This window comes from Ammodytes marinus (genome assembly GCF_949987685.1).
Source record: "Ammodytes marinus genome assembly, chromosome: 1".
Lineage (NCBI taxonomy): Eukaryota > Metazoa > Chordata > Actinopteri > Uranoscopiformes > Ammodytidae > Ammodytes > Ammodytes marinus.
Genome location: NC_137230.1, coordinates 13,058,464 through 13,081,214, shown reverse-complemented (window position 1 = coordinate 13,081,214; position 22,751 = coordinate 13,058,464). Strand labels below are relative to the sequence as shown.

General features: G+C 41.3%; 2 protein-coding genes across 4 annotated transcripts; both read left to right on the top strand.

Annotated features, from left to right (window-relative positions):
- The first annotated feature begins 291 nt into the window (after window positions 1-291).
- Window positions 292-2,110, top strand: LOC307248556 (uncharacterized protein). The gene is made up of 2 exons (XM_080024970.1): window positions 292-683; window positions 1,474-2,110. The coding sequence occupies exons 1-2, from the start codon at window positions 342-344 to the stop codon at window positions 1,783-1,785; spliced, it is 654 nt and encodes a 217-aa protein (XP_079881096.1). The 5' UTR covers window positions 292-341; the 3' UTR covers window positions 1,786-2,110.
- A 5,247-nt stretch (window positions 2,111-7,357) lies between these two features.
- On the top strand, window positions 7,358-22,302 carry rufy2 (RUN and FYVE domain containing 2). 3 transcript variants are annotated; one of them, XM_080030044.1, is made up of 19 exons: window positions 7,358-7,968; window positions 9,618-9,791; window positions 9,914-10,031; window positions 11,350-11,451; window positions 11,866-11,989; window positions 13,388-13,452; window positions 13,549-13,614; window positions 14,149-14,218; window positions 14,531-14,632; window positions 14,819-14,935; window positions 15,046-15,138; window positions 15,944-16,018; window positions 16,130-16,227; window positions 20,517-20,636; window positions 20,978-21,107; window positions 21,222-21,316; window positions 21,654-21,702; window positions 21,932-22,012; window positions 22,155-22,302. In XM_080030044.1, exons 1-19 carry the CDS (start codon window positions 7,674-7,676, stop codon window positions 22,296-22,298), a joined length of 2,118 nt encoding a protein of 705 aa, XP_079886170.1. In that variant the 5' UTR covers window positions 7,358-7,673; the 3' UTR covers window positions 22,299-22,302. The 3 variants fall into 3 exon arrangements, with proteins under 3 accessions (XP_079886170.1, XP_079886171.1, XP_079886172.1); XM_080030045.1 differs by lacking the exon at window positions 20,517-20,636; XM_080030046.1 differs by lacking the exons at window positions 20,517-20,636; window positions 20,978-21,107; window positions 21,222-21,316; ... (1 more) ...; window positions 21,932-22,012; window positions 22,155-22,302 and adding an exon at window positions 17,864-18,837.
- The last annotated feature ends 449 nt before the right edge of the window (window positions 22,303-22,751 follow it).

The following is a 22,751-nucleotide window of genomic DNA, read 5'->3' as shown; positions in this document are numbered from 1 at the left end:
TTTTAGTATAATTGCAGGCCCTAATTCAATTTAAATGTGCCATAATGTGCTGTAATGAAAGTATTTTCTATGTAAATGTAATATAAGATGTGAATAGAAAATGTGAAATATGTTCAATCTAAAAAAGATATAGATATTTTATTAAACCCCTACTGTAATAAGCCTACAAAAACATTAAATAATATTGAAAAAAGGCAAAACTTTTATTTTGAATGTACGGAGCTTTGTACTTCCTTCGGCAAGCTTGAACCAGTCGAAGAAGACGAACCTCGCTCATGGTCTGCTGTCCGACAAAAGAACTTCGCGGTGAGGTAGGTAGGCCTAAATAAAGCGAAAACAAAATGAACGCTGAGGAACAGAAGCTCGCGGACTTGATACGCGAACACCCGAATCTGTACGACCAGTCCCGGCAGGATTACAAGGACAACCTGAAGACACATTTATCGTGGCTGGCTATCGCAGACAGCATGGAAAAGCCGGAAGACGAGTTGAAGCACAAATGGAAAAACCTGCGCGACAAATTCTGCAAAGCGATGAAGCGAATGGCCATGCGAAACGTCACTCAGCCGGTAGAAGACGAGAACGCGACGGAGAGGCCCGTCCCGACGCTGTATCAGCAGCTGGCCTGGCTCCACGACTTTGTCAAGCACAGAAAAGACACTCGTTTGGCAGAGGCCGACGAGGTGAGTTCGCCTGTCTGTTTGACATAATGTAGCCTAAGTTCAAAACATGGACCTAATATTATGAAGAGGATATATTTTAGAGACCAGCAACATCTTTATTTACATCGGCTTCTCAGAGTATCCGGGATTAGTTTTCACAATAAAAGCACGTGGTGGGGAACTGATATGTCAGCAAACCAACCTAATGTGTATCATATCAGAACCTGAAAACACTAGGCATATACACCATGTTTTTTTTTACTTTGAAGAATAATAAGCAAAATGGTAGTATTTTTTTAACAGAAAGGTATAGCTTATATTTATTTCATGTTTTTTTTGTAATCCTTTTTTTTTTAAACATTAGAGCCAAACAATATTTTTTGATACAGATATGTTATAGGTCCTGCACAGCTTATTTATTTTGATATGGCTGATCGCACTGCCTTTAAATCTCACAATTTTCCATTTGATTTAAGCTTTATTTATACTGGAGAGATCAATTGAGGGATGTCGAGTCAAACAAATACAAAGCAAAAACAATATGGTTGATGTACACAACTGAACAATAATCAAAAGAAAACATTTCTCGACAGTGCTCTCTGGTGGGGAAAAAAACGTAGTGTCTGAATCACCTCCAGCATGTCTTTACTGCAATTTCTTGATATTTATTAGCCAATACAATGTATAGTGTGAAAGGATCATATCTGCCTGCCAGTGAATTAGTCAGGCTCTGCAACACAATACAACAAAGTTACTTTTGTTTTGTTTCGTGTCAACCAGTAATGCTATATCCTGCGTTCATGCCACACAGGGAGGTGACCTGGAGAAGGAGCCAGGTAAAGAGAAGATGCATTTGCGCCTGCCTGTCGTCAGCACTAGCTTTTCTCTTGTGGAGTCCTGTCCAAACAACCATCAGGAGATGGAAGGTTTCCTCAAACGTAGGAGACGAACAACAGCAGGAGCTGAGATGAGTTCTGCAGATGACATCACTGCCCTCAGGGATGAAGACGAACTGTTTCTGTTCAGCCTGCTGCCCTCGCTGAAGAGGCTAACCATTAAGAAAAGAATGGAGGTGCGCATGAAATTCCAGCAAGTACTTTATGCTGCAGAGTTTGAAGACTGAAGACTGGCTCATTGTATTATTACTATTCACCCTGTAAAGAGACATTTTTTAACCATTATATCATGTTGATAATTAGTTTTGGATCAGCGCTGCTATTACAAATATCTATATGTACAGTGGATTTCTAATTCAGTATTGTCAGAGTTTTCCATATATCAGGTAGCCTGGAAATCCAGACCTGCCACTGGTAAATTTATATTTGCTCCGCTTGTTGGTCTGGACATTGGAGCTCATTAAATATGTCAGAAAATTCGGAGCTATCAATCAAAATCTTACTTTCTGATATGGGGGCGGGCCAGAGCCTTATTTATGGGGCTCGATTTGGAAGACGGCAATCTTTTATTAGCAAGAAAGAAGAATTTTCTGTTTTGCCGATCGACCACAGCAAAAGTTTAATTTACCAGTAAACCCTGCGACTACGTTACCTTTTTTATTGCTCTGATTGGTTGTAGTGCTATCCACTTGCCTGAAGTGGTATTTGAAATGCATAGTTTGGTGTCGCCGCTTTAGTTGAGAAGGTCTATTTGTCGTGGCCAGACGCTACATCATGAGTCTGGATTTCCAGGCTATGTAGCAGGTTTGAATGTAGGGCCACCCTCTTGCTACTAGTAATACAATTAGAGTAAACACAGAGTTGTTAGTTATTAAGGTACACCTGCCGGAACATGTAACACCGTCAATTAAAACAAGCCCTTAAGTAACTTCTCCTTTTTAACTCATAATGTTAGTGTGCAATTTGAATATATGTTTGGAGCCTTGGTTGATGAACTGATTGTATTGAACATTTCTGTTATATATTTCCAAAAATAATGCACAAATTCCACAATTACAAAATGTTATTAATTATTAATAACAAACAACTATTTGTCTAGCACTTGCTCATGTTGTTACTGTTGCCAGATGACTGATAGACAGCAAAGTACCGGCTCATATTTTCTTGTCTTTAACAAAATGAATTCCAGATGACATTTTCAAATAACTGCAAGTGTGAAAAAAAAAAAAGTTTTTTATTTTGTAACAAAAAATGAGGGGAAGTTATAAATCCTTAAATTCAATCTTAATTAGATTTTAAAATGATTCTGCGGTCTGCATCTTTTCAAATGATTTCCCCAAGTTAGATAGAGCTCACGGACTGTACATACGTGTCTCTCCATCATCTTTCTGAAAGGAGTCATTTCTACCTTACTTTTTTACAAATAAATATTTTCTTGCTTCTGAAAAGCTGTTTTTGCTTCTTCTAGTTTTAGCCAGTCTGCCCTTTCTGTTCTGTTATAAGAGTAGTGCTGTTAAGATGGTCTGGTGTTTTATATTAGAGGCATAGTCTGTAAACAAATGGTCACTGTATGTCTATTTGGACATATTTGTTTTTATTTTCCCAAAAAATTGTACAAGAATCTATTTGGTTGTATGTTTTGCAGGTAATTGTTGCCTTGTTGGTTTATTGGACAGTGTTAGCAGAACTGGCCTCATCTTAGATTTCACTGAGAGTGCTATCTAGCTGCAGTGATACTATTTCATTGTCTGAGCTGCAAAGTCATTCACTTCCCCACACACACACACACACACACACACACACACACACACACACACACACACACACACACACACACACGCACGCACACACCAAGCTTCATTCATATCTTCATGTATTCCATTGATATGAACGATATATCATGCTGATGTTTGGGTGGGCTGTTTGTATGAGTACAAGTCAGTGGCCTTCTGACATTACTCCCCTTTCCTGCTATATACATTTTGTATGGTAATACTCTACTTCCTTCACCCATCATCCCTCTTCTCTCCTCACTGTATATTTATGCCCTTACGAGCCTCCTCCCCCTTTTCCCCCTCTTTGCTGTTACTCCCTAACCCCTCCCCCTCTCCCAGGCTTCCTGCTCTCCTGTCATTGGGTGCTGGATGTGGTGATGGTTGTGTGGTTTCTGTCGGTGATGTCTCCAGAGCATGCACTGGCTTCCTGCTGCAGAACTATAGAGGAGTGTTTTGATTTAGCATCTGTAGATTAGATTACAGATAGATAGATAGATAGATAGATAGATAGATAGATAGATAGATAGATAGATAGATAGATAGATAGATAGATAGATAGATAGATAGATAGATAGATAGATAGATGTTACAAGAAAGAATATGTGAAAGGAGATACTCCCGACTCTTAGACTGTACATTCAGCCCACAAAGTACACAAAGCTCATCTTGAACAGTTCTTACCGAGTCATTGCCTCAGACTGTGCACACTGGACCTGAGCATATAGGCTAATGCTTCTTCGGACCAGGATTGACTGACTTCTGCTGACAGGCTGCACACATACGGACCAGTTCTCTGCTTTCCACTGCCCGAGGTGAGATACAGTAATCTTGTGATACATGTTGATAACTGTTGTCTTCTAATTCAAGCACTGATTCCTACTTGTCAGATTGTTAATTGTTTTATTATTATCATGATTAATAACAATCTGTGGGCACAGCAGCACCACACAGCACTGCTGCAGAATGAAGCGCTATGCTACTATGATGAAACAGCACCACAGCCCTATCGGTGGGAAGAGCTTCCACTGAAGAATATTGATTGGTTTCTCCAGACGTCTGTCTGTGTGGAAGGGTGTGTTCCTAGTGTTTCACATGGTCATATGGTGCAAACCCACTGCCCTGGAAGTGCTGTTCAGTAGATGTGTTTCAGAGATGATGGGAGAGTAGGGAGTGGACACAAGACAGACTGAGTCGACAAGGGAATGTGGATGGAGGAGATGGGAACAATGATAGAGAGGCAGGTATACTTTGATTGTGCAGTCACAGTGAGTGAACAAGATCTATGCTGGCTGCATGTATCTAATATTGAATGCAAGATATTGACATGGGTTGGGCATTTTTTCCTAGCATCTCTGGATGAAAATAAGCCAAAGGCTGCAGTAGTTTTTTGTATGTAACTGTGGCACAGTGTTAAGGTACCAGAGCACAACAACACAAGCAAACAAACCTACAGAAAGCTCAAGTGGCTGGCTTATGCATCTTTTAATTGCGAGAGAAGCAAACAGTAAAAGTAAAAAGTCTGTTGATATAAAGGCATAAATATACAATTGTGTGAAAGGCAGTAAACAGTCAGATGAAAGACAAAGAAAGAGAAAAAAAGAAATGGACATCAATATCAAAGTAGCAACAGCCTGAATTGAGAAGCAGCCATTCAGAGAATTAACACAGGCAGCAAACAATCGGCTAAGGAGAGTACGGATCTGCAAGGAACTGGTCATATGATCTCTGGTCAGCCCTGAACTATTAGAGAGAGTGAGAGAGAGAGAGAGAGAGAGAGAGAGAATGAAAGAGAGAGAGAGAGAGGGCACACAGAGGAAGAGAAGCAGAACAAGAGAAAACAATAAAATAGGAATAAAATAGCTGTGGTCCTCGCAATGCAGTTTACTGCAGCCTACATGTTGCTCCAGTTTCTCCAGTTGTGTGTTTTAGGATTGAGTGTTCTTCAGTTGGTGACTAGTGAGTAGTCAGAGGATTAAACATCCATGGTGGGGTGGAGGAGGCTCACTGGATGCATTCCTCGTATAAGCTGCTCGCAGAAAAGGTAAAACTCCTTTTATTCGGTCAGATCTTTCTCCCTTATTTTGTTGGTGAATGAACTATTTCATGTTAAATCAAGTTTTATTAGAGTAGAACATAATATCTGAAGGGGGAACATTTTGGAATATATTATTTATGACAGTGATAGGACTCTGTGGTGTATGTGTGTGAGTGTATACTGTTTGAATCAGTGAGGAGAGCAGAGATGAAAATAGTGGTATGTGATAAAGCTATTGGAAGAGACTAAACTTTGAGTCAATGTTACAAAAGTACATTTTGAGGCTAGACTATGCCTGTGGCCATTTTGTTTGTTTGTGTGTTTGTTGTTATTTAATCATCCTTTAAGGCGTGACTCTGCAGGTAAACAGGGTAAACATTTTAAATCATAGAAATCATCATTCACTTTTGCCAGTCGATTACCTTTTATTAAAACAATCGTTTTTTGAAATGTTAGAATAAATATGCAATTATGCGTACATTTGCATATCTTTAAAAAAACAAAAACCGAGATGATTGTTGATTAAGCCTACTTTTAAAATGTAATTTCTTTTACAATATATTAGTGTCCAAAGTTTTTACAGAACAGATTCTGGATACAGCTTTATTTGAATTTTACAAATTGCAGGAACATGTCTAAAAAGAAATCTATCGGAACAGAGTGTAACAGTGTAAATGGTTAACTGACTGTGCATCTGGGCATCCTGGTGGGCTAGTGGCTTCATACTACCCGTAGGCTACCCAGCTAAGGTTGTTTATTTTGACGATGAACGAAGATGGGACGTATAGCAATTCAAGCCTTGAAATTACCCTTGCTTTGTGAACAGAGGACAAGAGCATTCCAGAAGTATTTGCAATCCCTATGTCTTATCTAGCCTGTCTGTCTCCATTGTCTTTTTTTCTGACTCAGGCTGTCCTGTGCAGCTAATCAGAAGCCAATCACATCCTGAGACTGTGACTTAACTGGGACACATCCTTATACTGTGAGAAGCCCAACCAGGCCCCGGCAGGTCAGGAGGGAGAGACATCTGGTTACACATCATCATAAGGGTCAAGAAAAACTTTGACTCAACAGAAACCAGACCGAGCCACTTCAGATCTGCTTGGTTTGACTATCCTCTTTGCAACAAGGCAGTGGGCAGAGGAGAGCCCTACTCACCATGTACTCCCCTCAGAGTCTCCATCGATGGGGCATCACTCACAGCGAGAGTATGGAGCGCTTAGCCTACAGCCAAGGTAAGGAGGCTAGTGCTACTTTAACGAATTACCCTATATATATGGCCTACAGTACATGAAAACTCCTGTCAACTATAGGCCTACCACTGACACCTCTAGTCTCACACAATGTTCTTGAAATGACCTGTAAACAATTATTCCAAACCAGCCTGTTACATATTGCTCTACTAAGACCAATTGCCACAAACCAAGCCCTGCACGTTTGTTTGACTATTTTATTAAATCACAAAAGTGTAGGCTATTTATTCATTTAAGATGTAACCAAGCTTGTTATACTGCCAGGTAGACCTATGCCTATATGTGTAGCCTACTGTTGAATACTTTATCCCTTGAACTATTAGCCTACTATTTATTTTAGGCTACTTATAAATATTAAAACTGTAGGGCTAGTCTACAATATTAACCTCTGAATTGTTGTGAAATAGAAGTGTAAAGTAGGCTAGCACAAGTATAAGTATGCCTATCTCAAATCTGCGTGTAGTTTCAGTAGGCTATGGGACTCACAAGTAAACCTACCTGTGGCGGTGATGATTCCTGCGCCTGGAGGCAGCCGTGCGGTTCTCTCTTTACAGCAGCAGGGGGCGCCACTTCCACGTCAATGCAGCCCACTCACTCAAATCATGACGTAGTGCTGCCTTTTGTGTATCTTGTGAGCGAGTCCTTTGACACCGCCCCTCCGGAGGGTGCAGGCAGCGGGGCCGTGACAAGCCTACTATCGGTTAGGTCTGCTCGGTGTAAACAAATCTGTCGGACGCCGCTATGAACGGAAAAAGCCTTTATTCCCGTGAGCTGCTGCCCGCGCGGTCTCCACCGATTCTTATAACGTCCGCCATGTAGGACGACGCCTACGTTTACCATTCTGGGGACATTACGAAGCTTCATTTTTTGCCTGTAGCGTGATCGAGCTTGACCTGTCAGTGCTGTGGGCCGGTGGTATCGCAGGTATTTTCACGCTGGGGTTGTCACAATGGTCGCCCGGTGAATTGCACATCAAGCTAACGCTCTCGCTAACGGTTAGCAACCCGCATGAACCAGCACAGCCACTATACTCATTTCAGAGGTACGCGAACATGGCATCGCCCGCAGAGCACGACCTGGCTTTGTCTGAAGCCGACAGCAGCAAGGACAAAGCTCAGGTATTTGGGATTTTGAGGATGCAAGAGGAGAAAGCTGCTGTTGTTGTGGAGAAAGCTATCACTAGCAGCGCTGTGAGAGGTAGTAGTGGTGGAGGAGGAGACGGGCGATGGCAGGCTCCCATCTTTGCTTTGGCCAGGAAAGCATCCGAAACCATTTCAGGGAGCATTCACGTCCTGCCCAAAGTTTCGGAGCATAGGACGTCTCTGCCCGGGGACTGGAACGTCCAAGGTAGAGTATTATTATTATTAGCATCAGGGGTGGTTCATGAGGAGGTGGGTGTGTGGTGACACGGGTCTAATGCCACCCAGTAACTCATTGTTTCAGGGACACATCGGTCAGGATCAATCAATCACATCAGTCAGTTGTTAACTGAAGCACATATCATATTTTCAGCTGGTGTGTGTGTGTGTGTGTGTGTGTGTGTGTGTGTGTGTGTGTGTGTGTGTGTGTGTGTGTGTGTGTGTGTGTGTGTGTGTGTGTGTGTGTGTGTGTGTGTGTGTGTGTGTGTGTGTGTGTGTGTGTGTGTGTGTGTGTGTGTGTGTGTGGATGTACCAGCATTACAAACCCAGTTGCTACGTCTCCTCCACCCTCTTCCACATCCAACATTACCTCACCATCCATCCTGTGTGTGTGTGTGTGTGTGTGTGTGTGTGTGTGTGTGTGTCTGGCCAATTTATTTTGTATCAATCGGTTCTGCTCTGACATTAGACTACATCCTCGCTATACTGGAGCCACACAGCCTAACTGCCTGAAGCATCACATGCTGCACTGGTGCCAATGGAAAATGTTCTGCTTTTATCATTCCCTTGGGGTTTATCATCAGCACTGGTCTGTACTATCTCTACAGTTGCTGCCTCGATACAACTACACATTCTATAACTTTGTTGCGCATGAGAGTAGGGCTGTTACTACCAATGTATTCATTATAAAGTAATCCGTTGATCATTTTTTGGATGAATCTTCTTAATCTATGAAATTGTCAAAAATTGTAGAGAAAGAAGATTACAATTATTCAGAGCCATGTTCTTCAAAAATCTTGTTTTGCCAGATTCGTAGTCCAAAAACCAAATAATTCACAATTATCTATAAAAAGAGAGATGGAGAAACTGCTCCAAAGGGTTCAGTGTAAAAAAAAATACATCTTAATCATAGACGATTACTTGTGCATCCATAAACATCTTCCGTCATTTCAGCAGGGCTGTGGGCTCTTTTTCAGTCAGATCAACTCCCCACGCTTCAGTTTCAGACAGATGTCACTGTCAGGTGTCTGTTACATTTGTTGCAGGTGTTCAGTGCAACAGGGCTCAGTCATCATTTCAATGTTCTTTTTATTATTATTTTTTTAAGAACACACAACATTCATTTAGAATAATTACCTTCATGTACTAGTTACAATGAACTCAAATCCCCTCTGGAACATCCTGACCCTTTAGCATTGTAGCTTTGAAAGTCACATGATGACACAGCAGGCAGTAAAAGGGTTGCTGTGTTTTCTTATACAGTAGTATATAGTATGTATCCTCAGGGCCCAACAGCCATGCTGCTGCTCCCAAGCAATCATCTGTAGATTTGTCAGTGTCTATGGCTGCCTCTTGGGCAATTAACACTATTTTACATTGCTAGGCAACATCTCTGTACATTTCCACCTGACATAGTCTCGTCCTGATCTGGTGTTTGGCTACACATTAACCCAGAGGTTGACCGCCTATGATGGAGCATTTAAAGGCATTCCTGTGTTGGAGGTCACAATCTCAAAGGTCCTCAGTCTTTCTATAATGAAAAATGATCATTTGTAGTGACCTTTTTAAATGTTAATATTGCTATTTTCGGCATATATATTAAAAGTAAAGTGCTTTCGTGGTTTTTTGTTCCTGCAGCCCTGCGAGACCCTATGGCCATGGAGCGAGCCAACCTGCTGAACATGGCCAAGCTGAGTATCAAGGGGCTGATCGAGTCGGCTCTGAGCTTCGGACGAACGCTGGACTCGGACTACCCTCCTCTGCAGCAGTTCTTTGTTGTCATGGAGCACTGCCTCAAACACGGCCTCAGAGGTAACACTTATTAAAAGGATATTTCTGTGATGCCTACGTACCCACTTCTAGATTTTTCACACGGTTCGAGAGCGTCTGACTGAGAAGTGTCTCTTCCTCTTTCCTCTCTTGTCTCTCTCCAGTGAAGAAGTCATTCCTGGGCTTTAACAAGTCTCTGTGGGGGCCTCTGGAGCTGGTGGAGAAGCTGTGTCCTGAAGCCGCAGAGATCTCAGCCTCCGTACGAGACCTACCTGGACTTAAGTAAGAATCCTGTTCATGACATGTAACCTAATGGCATAGGAACAGGAGACTAAACATAACCACACACAAGCAACAGAAAACCTAAACATGGCACCTGAGCCTGAGCAGGGAACTAACCTGCTACGCTTGTTGTACTTTCACTTCACCTTTACTCTCACTGATGCCTCACTTCTCCCTCCTCACTATTTCTTTACTTCTGTATTATTTTATAATTTTTTGTCTCTCTTTGTTCAATCAATCATGCAGTTGTGGGCAATGAACACCCTTGAAAAAAACTAAATCAGTTATTGTGCAGAAGTGTCTTTGCTGCCATTGTCAGACTGATGTGTAATTAGGAGTTGTGTTGCATATTACTACACCTGCTGTGACTATAACTTGTAATAACACCTATGATTGTTGATGGTGCCCAATATGGTTGGTAAAATATCCTCTTATAAAACCTCAGTGTCAGTGATTCTGGATGCTACCTGTCTGTACTGTGTGTGTGCTGAAAATGGTGTTAATACACAGTCTAGGCTCTGTAAACTGGCTAGTAAACTGGCTAGCAACATGCCCGTTTTATAGAGAAAACTCAACCTACACTGTGTTTGAACATTGGATTTTCTTTTCAACGCACACACAGTACAGACAGGTAGCAGATGGTCGGGAGAAATTCACTGATTTTGACAACAAGCGCTCTCCAGAATCGCTGATTCCACCATTAATATTTAAGTTGTGTCCTCTAGTTTCTGTAGTAATCAGGCGCCTCACTCTGATTCTTGCACATGATTTCCACGTCCTGCTTTATTTATATCCGCCACTACACAGGGAATCAAGTGAGTAATATTCAGGTCTAGTGTGATCCAGCCAAAATGGGGAACAGTTGTGTAGTTTGAGCTGGAGAGCACAGTCTGTTTCCTTTGTTGCTGCTGAGTCAGATCAGCGGACATGTAGCAGAGCAGCGTCTTTGCAACGCCCGATACCAAGGTTACATACAGCGTAGTCTCCCCCAGCCAGACTAAGCTACAGATAGATACAGTGCAAACCTTTTGGCTCTAGATTAATGTTCAGCATTCGAAAGCACAGTTTTAAGTCGGCGAGATGACAAATATAGGCATTATTAAACATGGTCCCATTGAAGTTTTGAAAAGGAGGAACAGGTAATGTGATGATCCCATGTGACTATTAGACTGCAGTAAACATTCAAGAACAACAAGAACAATCTAAAGAAGAAAACAAAACAAAGCCAAAGACCAATCCAACCATATCCAAGGCAGCACCAGCAGTCTTCGACCGTCAAAACTCCCAAAAATCTAGTCTTGTTGTGTGTGTGTTCCAGGACTCCATTAGGCAGGGCCAGAGCTTGGCTGCGTCTGGCGCTCATGCAGAAACGTCTGGCCGACTACCTACGACTCCTCATCACCAGAAAAGACCTGCTCAGGTACTCTCACACATGAACATATCGTGATGATCTTTGTACTAGTATAACCTGTAGGCTTGTGACATTCTAGATTTTCATTATTGTCAACAAATCCCCCTTAAGTTAGTCATGTTTACAAGTTTCAGATACCAGCAAAAAAGAGGTTTGGCTTAAAAGTGTTTAATTAAATAAAATGGTCTTTTAAATTTCTGAGTTAATAAATTAAATACAGCATTTTAATGAGAATCCTGTACACGGATCTAGCCGTTAATAGATCTGGTAGTATAAACAGCTTGTAAAATAAATAATAATGAAAGCTTGGTCTACCAAAGTAACGACACTACGGAAATTTATATTTATATTTTTTTTACAGGTATTAAAATCAAACCTGCTTTTAGCGTGGCTCCTATTCAGTGTTGTGTCTTGGTCCTACAGTGATTTCTATGAGAGTTCTGCGCTGATGCTGGAGGAGGAGGGAGCGGTGATCGTGGGCCTGCTGGTGGGCCTGAATGTCATCGACGCTAACCTGTGTGTCAAAGGGGAGGACCTGGACTCTCAGGTAAACAGTTCTGAGACAGTATTTTGACAGTTTGACAAAAAAAAAACGTTTTTTACACCAGAAAGTAAAATGTAGCCTTGATATGAGTGTGCTATCTGGATTCAAAATATCTGATGACGTGGTACCAGCTGGTAGCATTGGCGGCTCTGGTGAAGTAGGTTTGGCAGTCCACTGAGCGGTAGCTGCTGCTATCGGTGTATGAATGTGTGTGTGATTCGGTGAATGTGTACAAAAAAAATGTAAAGCGCTTTGGGTCTGTGGAAAAAAAGGGAAAAGCGCTATACAAGTCGAGTCTATTTACCATTACCTCTCTTGTCCTCACCATGATTGTATCTAATATTTCGCTTGTACCATACTAACCAGCACAAAATATGTATGTCAACACAAAGAATGTCACTCTATTCCCCTGTGCCTACCAGCTAATTGACAAGAAACAGTTCTACCCTCAGTGACTCTATTTTGGGGAAGCAGATATGCAGACGTGTTGTTGTCTTATCTTTGCATCGGGCAGAAGGAGAGCAGTCACTGTGGTGTCATGTTTCTACTCCATGGCTCTAGACTTTGACCTGCTGAGTGCAAGGCATCGGTCTTACTAATGCACTCGCCTGTGCAGACTGAGTTCACACCTGACTGGCTGAGTGTGGCCCGAGATCCTTGTAACGTAGACAGATTTGGAGTTGTGTTTGTTTAGATTCAGCCATTTACCGATCACATGGTGAGCTGTTACACAGATTAACACACACACACACACACACACACACACACACACACACACACACACACACACACACACACACACACACACACACACACACACACACACACACACACACACACACACACACACACACACACACACACACACACACACACACACACACACACACACACACACACACACACACACACACACACACACACACACACAGAGATTTAAGCTTTAATGAAAAGAGCCATCATCCTAGTAGTCAAGACAAAACTAGAGAATACTGTTGAATGGAAAATGTATAAGATGATGTAAAAGTTATGAACAGATGTATACATTTAAATTAGTAACAAGTCATGTTCATATAACAATCCTATTTCATTACCGCTGTTTAAGTCACTACTGCAACTAACGATTCTTTTCATTATTTTTTTATTTTCAAACTTTACATTATTTTTTTAAAGCGTAAAAATACCCAACACTACTTCCCAGAGCCCGGCCAGGGTCATGATGTTCCCTAAACTTCTTGTTTTGTTTCTATACCTTTGTGCGGTTAACGGGAAAATTAGGAAATGCTGCCGCACAAAGCATTCATGTTTGCAACTACTTAAGGTGCGGTTGTGCAATCATTGCTTCGCAGAATGCTCTTCTTGAGCTATATCAACTTAGCTTGTTTCTTTTTTTTATTTGAGGTTGGGGTGATCGACTTCTCGATGTACTTGAAGAATGACATTGATGATTACAGAAGTGAAGAAAGGTATGCTCTTTGATTGTCTCTCCACTTTATTTAATATAGTGGTTCAGGAAGGCAGCCCAAATGTGACACTGATCTCTGTTTTATCTATGGCAACAGGAATAGCCAGATAGCATCCATCTTGGATCAGAAGAACTATGTAGAGGAGCTGAACCGACAACTCAAGTAAGACATTTATGTATTCATCAGAACTGATGACTTGGACAGCTTTGTGAAGTTCAAGGACAGTTTAAGGAGTGGAAGCCCTGTGTTATAAATCCTGTTTATTTTGTACTAAACAGAAACTGATTGGGACCAACCATGTTTGAATAGTGTTCTAATGCCTTGAATCAAAGGCGGAAGGCTGAATGGCTGATTGCACATGTTTGAACAAGTCTGGCGGTTTCAGAAGTGCAACTGTGCCCCAACCTTCAATACAGACACTTTCATTAAAACTGAGACTGTCAGTCATGTTTCTTTCAATTTTTCTTTTCCACATAAAGCATTTCACTGAATCACTGCATTGATCTGCTCATCTTGAAAGGAATAATAGGTCAGCGGATGTAAAATGTTGCCACTGTTACAGAGCTAAAGGCCAGCTTTTGGAAATAAACAAGAATGTGAAATGACATTGAATTACTTTGTCAGTTTTTATCATGAGTTGTAATTTAATCATAATTTAAGATGATCATTTCTGTTTCTTTGTGTTTGTGTGTCTAGCTCCACGGTTCACGGTCTTCAGGGCAGAGTGGACAATCTAGAGAAGTCCAACACTAAACTCATAGAGGAGGTGAGACCCACACTCAAAATAACTGCGTATCAGATTTAAGCAAGAGGTGAACGTCGGCACTTTAATGTGCATCATGACTGAAGAGCCTTTGTGTTGCTAAACTGTTCACAGAATGATTATCATTCAACTTCCATCCACCTGCTTTGCCTGTTGCTATACACACAGAAACAGGCAAAGCACAGTGCAAAATGGAACAGGATCTGACACAATCATTGAGCCAAATATGTTCAGGTGAATGTGTCGGTGTGAGCATTATTGTTTAACTGGCCTAACTGATCAACTGAGTTACTCTTGGGTTTTGTGTGTGTGCAGTTAGCCATAGCCAAGAACAACATCATCAAACTGCAGGAAGAAAACCAGCAGCTGAGGAGTGAAAACAGCCTCGTTATGATGAAGGCACAACAGCAATTAGAGGTAAACACACAGTCACACAAACACATTGCTGTCTCAAAACACAAAGAAACACAGCTAATTGTCCACTAGTATTGTTTTATTAATAAAGTTTTTATTCAAACAAATTGTACCAGCTTTGTTTCTAAAATGATACAAGTGATGCTGGATATGCTGACTTGTTGTCTCTGTGGGTGTGATGTAACCAAGGTAACCCAAGGCGACGTGTCATTGGAGAGAGATACATACAAAACGTCGCGTCAGGGTTTGGATGAGATGTACAATGAGGCTCGGAGGCAATTGAAAGAGGAGTGTCTGCTCAGACAGGTCAGACTGCGACTGCTTGTGTGTGTGTGAATAAAAATGTATACATTTACAAAGAGGAAATGGTGTTACAACACACCGTACACATGTATCTGTGTGTTTTCAACCTTCAGGACGTGGAGAATGAATTGGTAGTCCAGGTGTCGATGAAACAGGAAATGGAGCTGGCAATGAAACTACTGGAGAAAGACATTCATGAAAAACAGGTTCGGCACACATTTTCCATCCGTATCACCTCTCTTCCTTTTTGGACAGGGATTTATTTAGAAATAAGTGAGCTGAAATCACAAAACATGACTATTCTACGGAAACATTCCACGGTTTACATAGGACTTGAACATCAGGATTGCTAATGGTAATAATGTGGAAATTGATGGAAAAAGGCCCGATCAGTAAATTTTTAAGTGACCCTTTTTAGACACAAACTGTTCGCATGCTAACCAAACTATATTAATACAGCACCAGCGTGTACTTGTCACTTGGGTGCAGTAATAGTTTGCCCGTCTCTCTGGCAGCCCTGTCTGACAGTGTCTGACCTTTCACCACTAACATGTGAACTCTGCTGCATAGAAACCAACAGTTATTTGTATATTAGTCAAGCCTGGCTGTGAGATGCAGTAGCAGCTTGCCATGGCTGCAGATCACCGTGATCAACAGTGTCCTCTAGAAATCTAAATTCACTGACATGTAGCTCTTAGCGCAAAAATGTGTCGAATACACTCTATGAATATGACTCGGTTCCCAAATTATTTGTGTGTGTGTGTGTGTTGACTTTAATCATGCATAGACCGCCAGTGCATAAATGATCGAGTGGATAATTGGATAAGCAAATAAAAAAATAAAGCCATCGTATGAGCAATTGCATCATGAATAGAATGAAGAAAAAAGAAAGAAAGAGTAGCCTGCTTAGTTACAGAGAAACTATTTGGATTGGATACCACAAGCTGTCACCATGTGAACGGGATCCGAACCCAACTGACGCCTTTTGTTTTTCATCACATCATTCAACAGGACACACTGATCGGACTGAGACATCAACTGGATGACGTCAAAGCCATCAATGTAGAAATGTACACCAAGATGCAGGTACAAACAAACACCCCCTGGCCTGGTTACACTCATTATCTGGTGTCCTATACAGTGCACACATACCTTGGTTATTACTACAACTCACATCTAGTCCTTTTCATTTGTCAGTCGTCTGATGACGAGATGCAGAAGAAGAACAACATGATCAGTCGTCTGGAGGAGAAGACCAATCAGATCACTGCCACCATGAAGCAGCTGGAGCAAAGGTGAGATGCACTAACCAAACACAGGGAAATCACACAGTCAGTCCCATGGGTCTCTTCAGTCCTTCCTTCAATCTAAACTAGGTTCTCTTCAGCTAAGTAAGTTGTACGTCTCTGAGACCCTTTAACCAGCTTTGGCTGTGACCTTTAAACAAAAGAATTAATAAGTAGTTGTAAGCAACCGTTGCTTTGTTTTTTAAAAAAATACAAAAATGATTATCTAAATTAAATTAGCCATTTTCTTTTTTTTCTTATGTTGTTTATAATCACTTAAAAATATATATTTAAAAGGAGTTCTACATGGTCTAGTTTGAAGCTATGCAGAAGATAAACTGAAGAAAACACAGGGGAAAAGGACTTGAGTCGTCTTCCTCATCACTTTTTGAGTTTCCCCAAAGAAATTGTTAAGGAGGTAAATCTTCCGTCTCCCCTTTGACTGGCTTATTTCTCATCGGTCAAAAATGACACTTCTGATAAGTTCATGCATGCTCAATTCTCTTGGTCACCACTGCACAAAGTCTGTAGTAATATGCTCCAATCTGTCATTATGCCACCTGCTGGTTCATTGATGCCTTATGATCCCTCCTCACCCCATCGTTTACCAGTCAACACGGTTTCCTTTCCCGAATCCCCACCCCATCCCCACCCCTCCTCACCCCATTGGTTTAAATCTGTGCTATCATATGTGTGATTTGGTTGTGAATGTTTTCATTTGCTGCTCTGATGGTCTAAGTAGGCTGGTAGGACACAGACCCCGGTTACACTTGTTATTTTTGGTGGACGTTTAGTGTCATAGGTGAAGAATCTAATGAAGAAAATATTTTCGAAGGTGGAGTCAGCAATTCTGAAAGAAAAATCCAGTTATAATACACCGCCTAGGCTCTGTAAATGAGTATGTTGCTAGCTACGGTGGGCCCCCTTTGCTAACATACCCTTTGTTTACATACAACTGCTGTGTACTTACACCAGATTTGTCTTCAGCGTGCACACAGTATGGACAGGTAGGAGATAGTGAGGAGATATTCACTGATTTTCACAAAAAGTGATATTGGCAACAAGCAAACAAATCAAAGACAGTGTTAGAAATTAAATGTATTTACCAACGTATTAAATATACCCCGTACAATGGAAGATGCTTTCCACTTGAGATTAAATGGTGATAGAACAGCTGTGGATGCTATGTAGGCTTACATCTCTAATGCGACAGTGGGATTCTGTCTAGGCTTCACCTTAAAATCCTAGTTTTTGTCTAATGTAGTTGATTCATCCATCTGTCAACATTACCTTTTCCCCACCTCATCTCATTACTCATATGCTTACTGGGAAAAGGAACTCTATCCAGACTGATGACTATGGCAGTGTGTCGCCGGAAATCAGATTTCTGTGTTTTCATGCGTTGTTTTATTTACATCTACTGCATTGCTTGTCACTTCAAGTGTTCAGTGTAACCGGGGCCCACTTAGAATACTGATGTAATGACATCCTTTTCTTCTCCTTCCTTTTCTTACCTCTTTCTTTCCTCCCTTCTGTTTGTCTCTTTCATATCATCCATCCATCATACATCCATCCATTTTGCTCCCTTGAAACCTCCATGTTTCATTTGTTGTTCCTGATTTGTATCTTTGCTCCTCTCGTGCAGTGATAAGGATCTGCTAAGTCAGACCAGGTCGCTTGCTATGTCATTTGTTAAGTGTGCCAGCACAGACACAGAGCACCAGTACAAACTAGTCAAGGACATCTCCTTCTGAGAAAGAACATAACCAAACACACACGCAGACACACGATTGCTTACTACTGAATGAATAAATTGTGGACTTAACTTATACGGAAATTCCTGTTTATTTGCACAAAATAATCAGAGGGTGTTATGGCCTGAGGGCAGCGGCAGAATCAGTCGAAAACTGGAGTCACGGAGACCACAGCACCATGTTTCATTAACCTTAGTTAAATCCTCAGACAACTTTGCTGGCACGTAGTTCTGAGTTTCCTCTAAATGTCCTGTTTTAGCTGGTCTGAGAACTGTCTGAAATTGAATGTTACGTCAGTACACCTTTAATAAATACTGAAGAAACATTATGAATTAATTATACACTTGTTTAATACATTGACTCATATGCTCAGCCGTACACACACACACTCACACACATACTATAAACGTTTTATATGCAGTAAGCTAGTTGACTGTTTTGGCTCTGAGATGTAATGGTAGGGTCATTGATGTTGTTCACCTTGAGTTAGAATGAGTATATTGGGTTTCCCCACTTGTGTTACAACTATTGAGTTGTTTCATGTGGCGACACGCTGAGCTAGAGTTGAGTCCCTGTAGTATTTAGGGACTGTACAAAAGATACTCGGTTAGGGAGGAAGGGGATAAACTCTCTATTTCACTTTTTTTTTTAAAGCGTTCATTTTCTTTGGACCCTTCTATTGATCGAGAGAAAACCTCCACCACAATATATGGTAATATTAAAGTGGCCAATGAAATAAAAGACGTTGTACTCCTATTTAAACCATAATATGTTTATGGAATAATCGTTTTTCACATTGCAATGATTTGAGGAAATTTAAATTAGTATTGCACCCTGTATGCCAAATATTCTAGCCATTTTAGTTTTGGACCAAAAGCTGTTTATGATGCTTGATGCTCTTTTGTTAAAATGCAGAATGAAGTGAAGATGGTCGCTGCCATTGGATAGTGACTAATTACTGTACTCAGCTCTCTGGAAAGAAAAAAAATGTATTGATAAAGACAAAAAAAGAAGATATATAAACAAAATGCGTAAACCTTTTCTTAGATCCCCTCCACCCTTATCACTTTGGTACAGTCCCTTAGTAACATCCATGTTGATGTTGTGATTCTCTGCTTGGTGGTCTTTTGACCAGAACCGCACTGTTTAGCTCTAAAGCACGAGACAGGAACATGAAAACTGTTTTTCCACAGCTGCCTGCGTTTCATCACAGTCAGCGCTAATCACTGCAGATGTTTATTCAGACAGGAGTTTCCTTGTGCAGCCTCCTGCCAGTTTGCCATGCATGTTTTGACACCTCCTGATCTGCTTCTGACTTCTGGCTGTGAGGACCTCTCGCTGTGTCTGAAATCAGCAGACCGTTCACTCTCTGTCTTTGTAAACACACTTGGTAGTTTACTGTCTCGTGAGCAGTACATTGAGATCCATCAGCTTTAGTCATGTTGCAAATGTTACAAATTAGTTGTTCAATTTAATACAATGATAGCAGAAAGTAGGGCTCATGTCATGGACGCTACATTCTACGTTTACATTGTTAGATTTTTTATTTGTTTTTTGTATAGTCAACTTTTCACACTTATTTGAACATAGCTCATCTCCTCCTTGCTATTCAGTCAAACTGAAGATTCACCTAAACAGAGTTTTGCTGATGTCATACATGCTTATTGCAGAAAGAACAGACAGAATTGAGCCAAGTCTAAAGAGGTGTTGTCGTCACACAGCTGTCAAGCTTTGGAGCTCCTGTCAGAGGAACTAGAATGTGTTTTTGTGTCTCGTCCTGGCATATTTATTGACTGATGTGATGGATCAGAAAGTAATCAATTCTACCTATTCTAACTCCACGTTCATAGTACTGTAACTTCTCTCAATTTGTAGAAGAACAAAAAAAACACTGGGTACAGCTGTTGAAAACTCTGTCTTTTAACATCGTGATCAATAAAGTTTGATGTTTTTAAAGAGTTGGGTGTGGTTTGAGTTTTTGGCTGTAAGCAGGTAGACACAGTAACACAGTAATTACTCTCAAAGTCAGCGGTTGCTGTCAGTCATGGTTGTGGGATTAACCTCCTCCATTGTGCAAGTACCTGAGACGGCTCAACACGATCTAAAACTTTATTAAAAATGCATCCCAAAAAGCGTCCTATGGGAGCAATATGACGAAGATGTTGCACTCCAGTGCACTAAAATGCTGCATTCAGTTCCTTTTTTCCCCCTGTGAGCAGTTTCCTCTCATTGTTTCATTGTGCGTCTTTATTTTGACTCCTCACCTGTTCTGTTTTGAAACCATACAATTCCACTCTGCACTGCACGCTTTTACGTTGAACTCTGTGGTGTTGTAACATAGCCGTTTACAGTGCCTTCCTTCACCCCATCCTCCTTCATTTATCCTCAGCCTTCCCACCCGCCATACCCCCGGCCCTAACCTCACCCCTCCTCCCCCAACCGCCGTCCTCCATTCTTTCCCCCCCACCCTCCCTCCCCTCCCCTCCATCCCCCCAGTTTTCTCTCTCCATGGTCCTGAGTTTGTCCCTGGTTATAATGGTGCAGATTACAGGAGGCAGAGAGGCACCGCACCTCGGCCGAGGAGGGAACCAGACGCTTCAAGTTGGACTTTGCCAACAAGGCCGACAGCCTGCAGCGGCAGATCGAACACAAAGAAAGGCAACTGTAAGCCAAACAAGTCAAGTCACCTCTGTTGTCCATTTCTGCATTATGTGCCAGACATACAGAGGCATACAAAATACATTACTCTCCGATCCACGGTGCAATTTGTACAAAGGATTAAAAAAAAGAAATATATACAATAAATACATTCTAAATAGTGCAAAAAAACACCTGGAAATACATGCAAACTGATAGACTCATTAAAAGACATTCATAAACACCTAATTGCTTAGGAGACCAAAAACATATACAAAGCACTGTGGTTAAGTATAATATTTGACTTGTGCCCGTTTCTGTCTGTCCTCATTATTGTTTTTCTTGGTGTGGTATGCACATGTCTGCAGACAGCAGCTGGATACAGACCTGAAGATAGAGAGGGAGTGGAGGCAGACATTACAAAACGATCTAGAGAGAGAGAGGGATACGGTGGCTCAGCTCAGCACTGAGGCGCTGCAGATCAACGGACTAAAGAAGGTAAAAAGATTGTGCACATTATCGGCTTCGCGGTACATTTCTGTTTGAACTACGCATATGGCTTTGATCTGCTACAACGCATGTCCTCTGATGTGTTTTGTATTATTTGTCCAGGAGTTCCATCGTCTCCATGATGAAAACATTCAGCTGAAGACCATCTGTGAAGACCAAGAACAAGCACTTGAGGAACTAGGCTCCAAACTAAGCGAGTGAGTATGCTAACATTCAAAGTGTCTGCGCCAAATGTAATGTCCGTTGTAAGATTATTCAATGCTCTATTTAATATTCAAAGTGTTTCACATGTTGTGTATGTGTGTAGCTTTGGGGGAAACATACGGTCTGTAACCACTTTAAAACTCTTATTATCCTCATAAGAATCATCACTTGCATTTTAGGTGAACTACCTGAAAGTGTTAAGCTCTCGGAGTATCCCAGCAGCTTGTGCACAACCTTACAAACAAGTAGAGTTTAGGCTGATGACCTTTAGTGATTTTGTGTATTTCCTTAAACATAGCGCTAACAATCTTCTCTTTTCTTTGTCATCAGATCCAAACTAAAGATTGAGGACATCAAAGAAGCCAACAAAACTCTTCAGGTAAAGAAACAGAGAAACAAATAGCAGAATAATATGTTTAATTTTAAATCTCTATCATTTAAGAGGTTAAATTAGGATAGAGATAATATTAGGAAAAGAATAACATCTAGTACTGAATCTTGGTAAAACGTCATCAACAAGGTTGATTTTGGATAAGTGAAGTATGTTGTGTTTTGTTTTAATGTAAAGTTAGGGTGAACTAGAGATTGACTGTGTCTTGTTGTTTCAGGGGGGTCAGGTTTGGTTGAAGGACAAAGAAGCCAGTCACTGCAAGCTGTGTGAGAAGGAGTTCTCCATCTCCAGACGAAAGGTGAGTCCTCTAAATGATAAGTAAAAAAAAAAGTAAAGAGGACTGTGAAACTGCTACTTTGCACCTGTTCTCCTGATGCAACTCAACATTGTTTCGTGCAGTACAGTGGTTGTAGCGTTCTCTTTTCTGTCTCTCTGTCCAGCACCACTGTAGGAACTGCGGGGAGATCTTCTGTAACAGTTGCTCAGACAACGAACTGCCTCTGCCCGCCTCACCAAAACCAGTCAGAGTCTGCGACACCTGCCACGCCCTCCTCCTCCAGAGATGCTCCTCCAATCCGACGTGAAGGGCCTGTTGTCTTGACGACCTCAAACAATCTGCAATCACACTCAGTAAATCCCCACCCTGCAGTCCTCTGAGAAAGATCCTTCTCCCAACACGGTGTGTGCTGCTAGAAACGGTGTGCATGAAGATTTAGTACATTTCATTTGTCTTCATTTCCAGTTTGAAATAGTCCCGTATACTTAAAGAGAGGCGCGTCTGCATCATTCCGACTCGTCTTTGTATAACGTCACTACTGTCATGCAGCAGAAAGCATTCAAACATCTTCTCTGTCATCACTTGGGTTAATCCAAGTGTTAGCCGGGCCGGATAAAAGCAACACAGAAAAGCTACACTTTACAGAAATCAATATATGCTCAGTGAAATACAACAGCGTTTAAACACAATGGAAGAAACATTGTGTATACGTCTACAGTACAGTTTACAGCACAGGGCACAATAGTATCAAACAGCAGGA

Coding starts and splice junctions, on each gene's coding strand:
- LOC307248556 (XM_080024970.1), top strand. CDS start 342: ATGAACGCTGAGGAACAGAAGCTCGCGGACTTGATACGCGAACACCCG. Junction 684..1,473: donor GTTTGGCAGAGGCCGACGAG/GTGAGTTCGCCT, acceptor CATGCCACACAG/GGAGGTGACCTGGAGAAGGA.
- rufy2 (XM_080030044.1), top strand. CDS start 7,674: ATGGCATCGCCCGCAGAGCACGACCTGGCTTTGTCTGAAGCCGACAGC. Junction 14,633..14,818: donor AGGCACAACAGCAATTAGAG/GTAAACACACAG, acceptor GATGTAACCAAG/GTAACCCAAGGCGACGTGTC. Junction 20,637..20,977: donor GAACACAAAGAAAGGCAACT/GTAAGCCAAACA, acceptor ACATGTCTGCAG/ACAGCAGCTGGATACAGACC.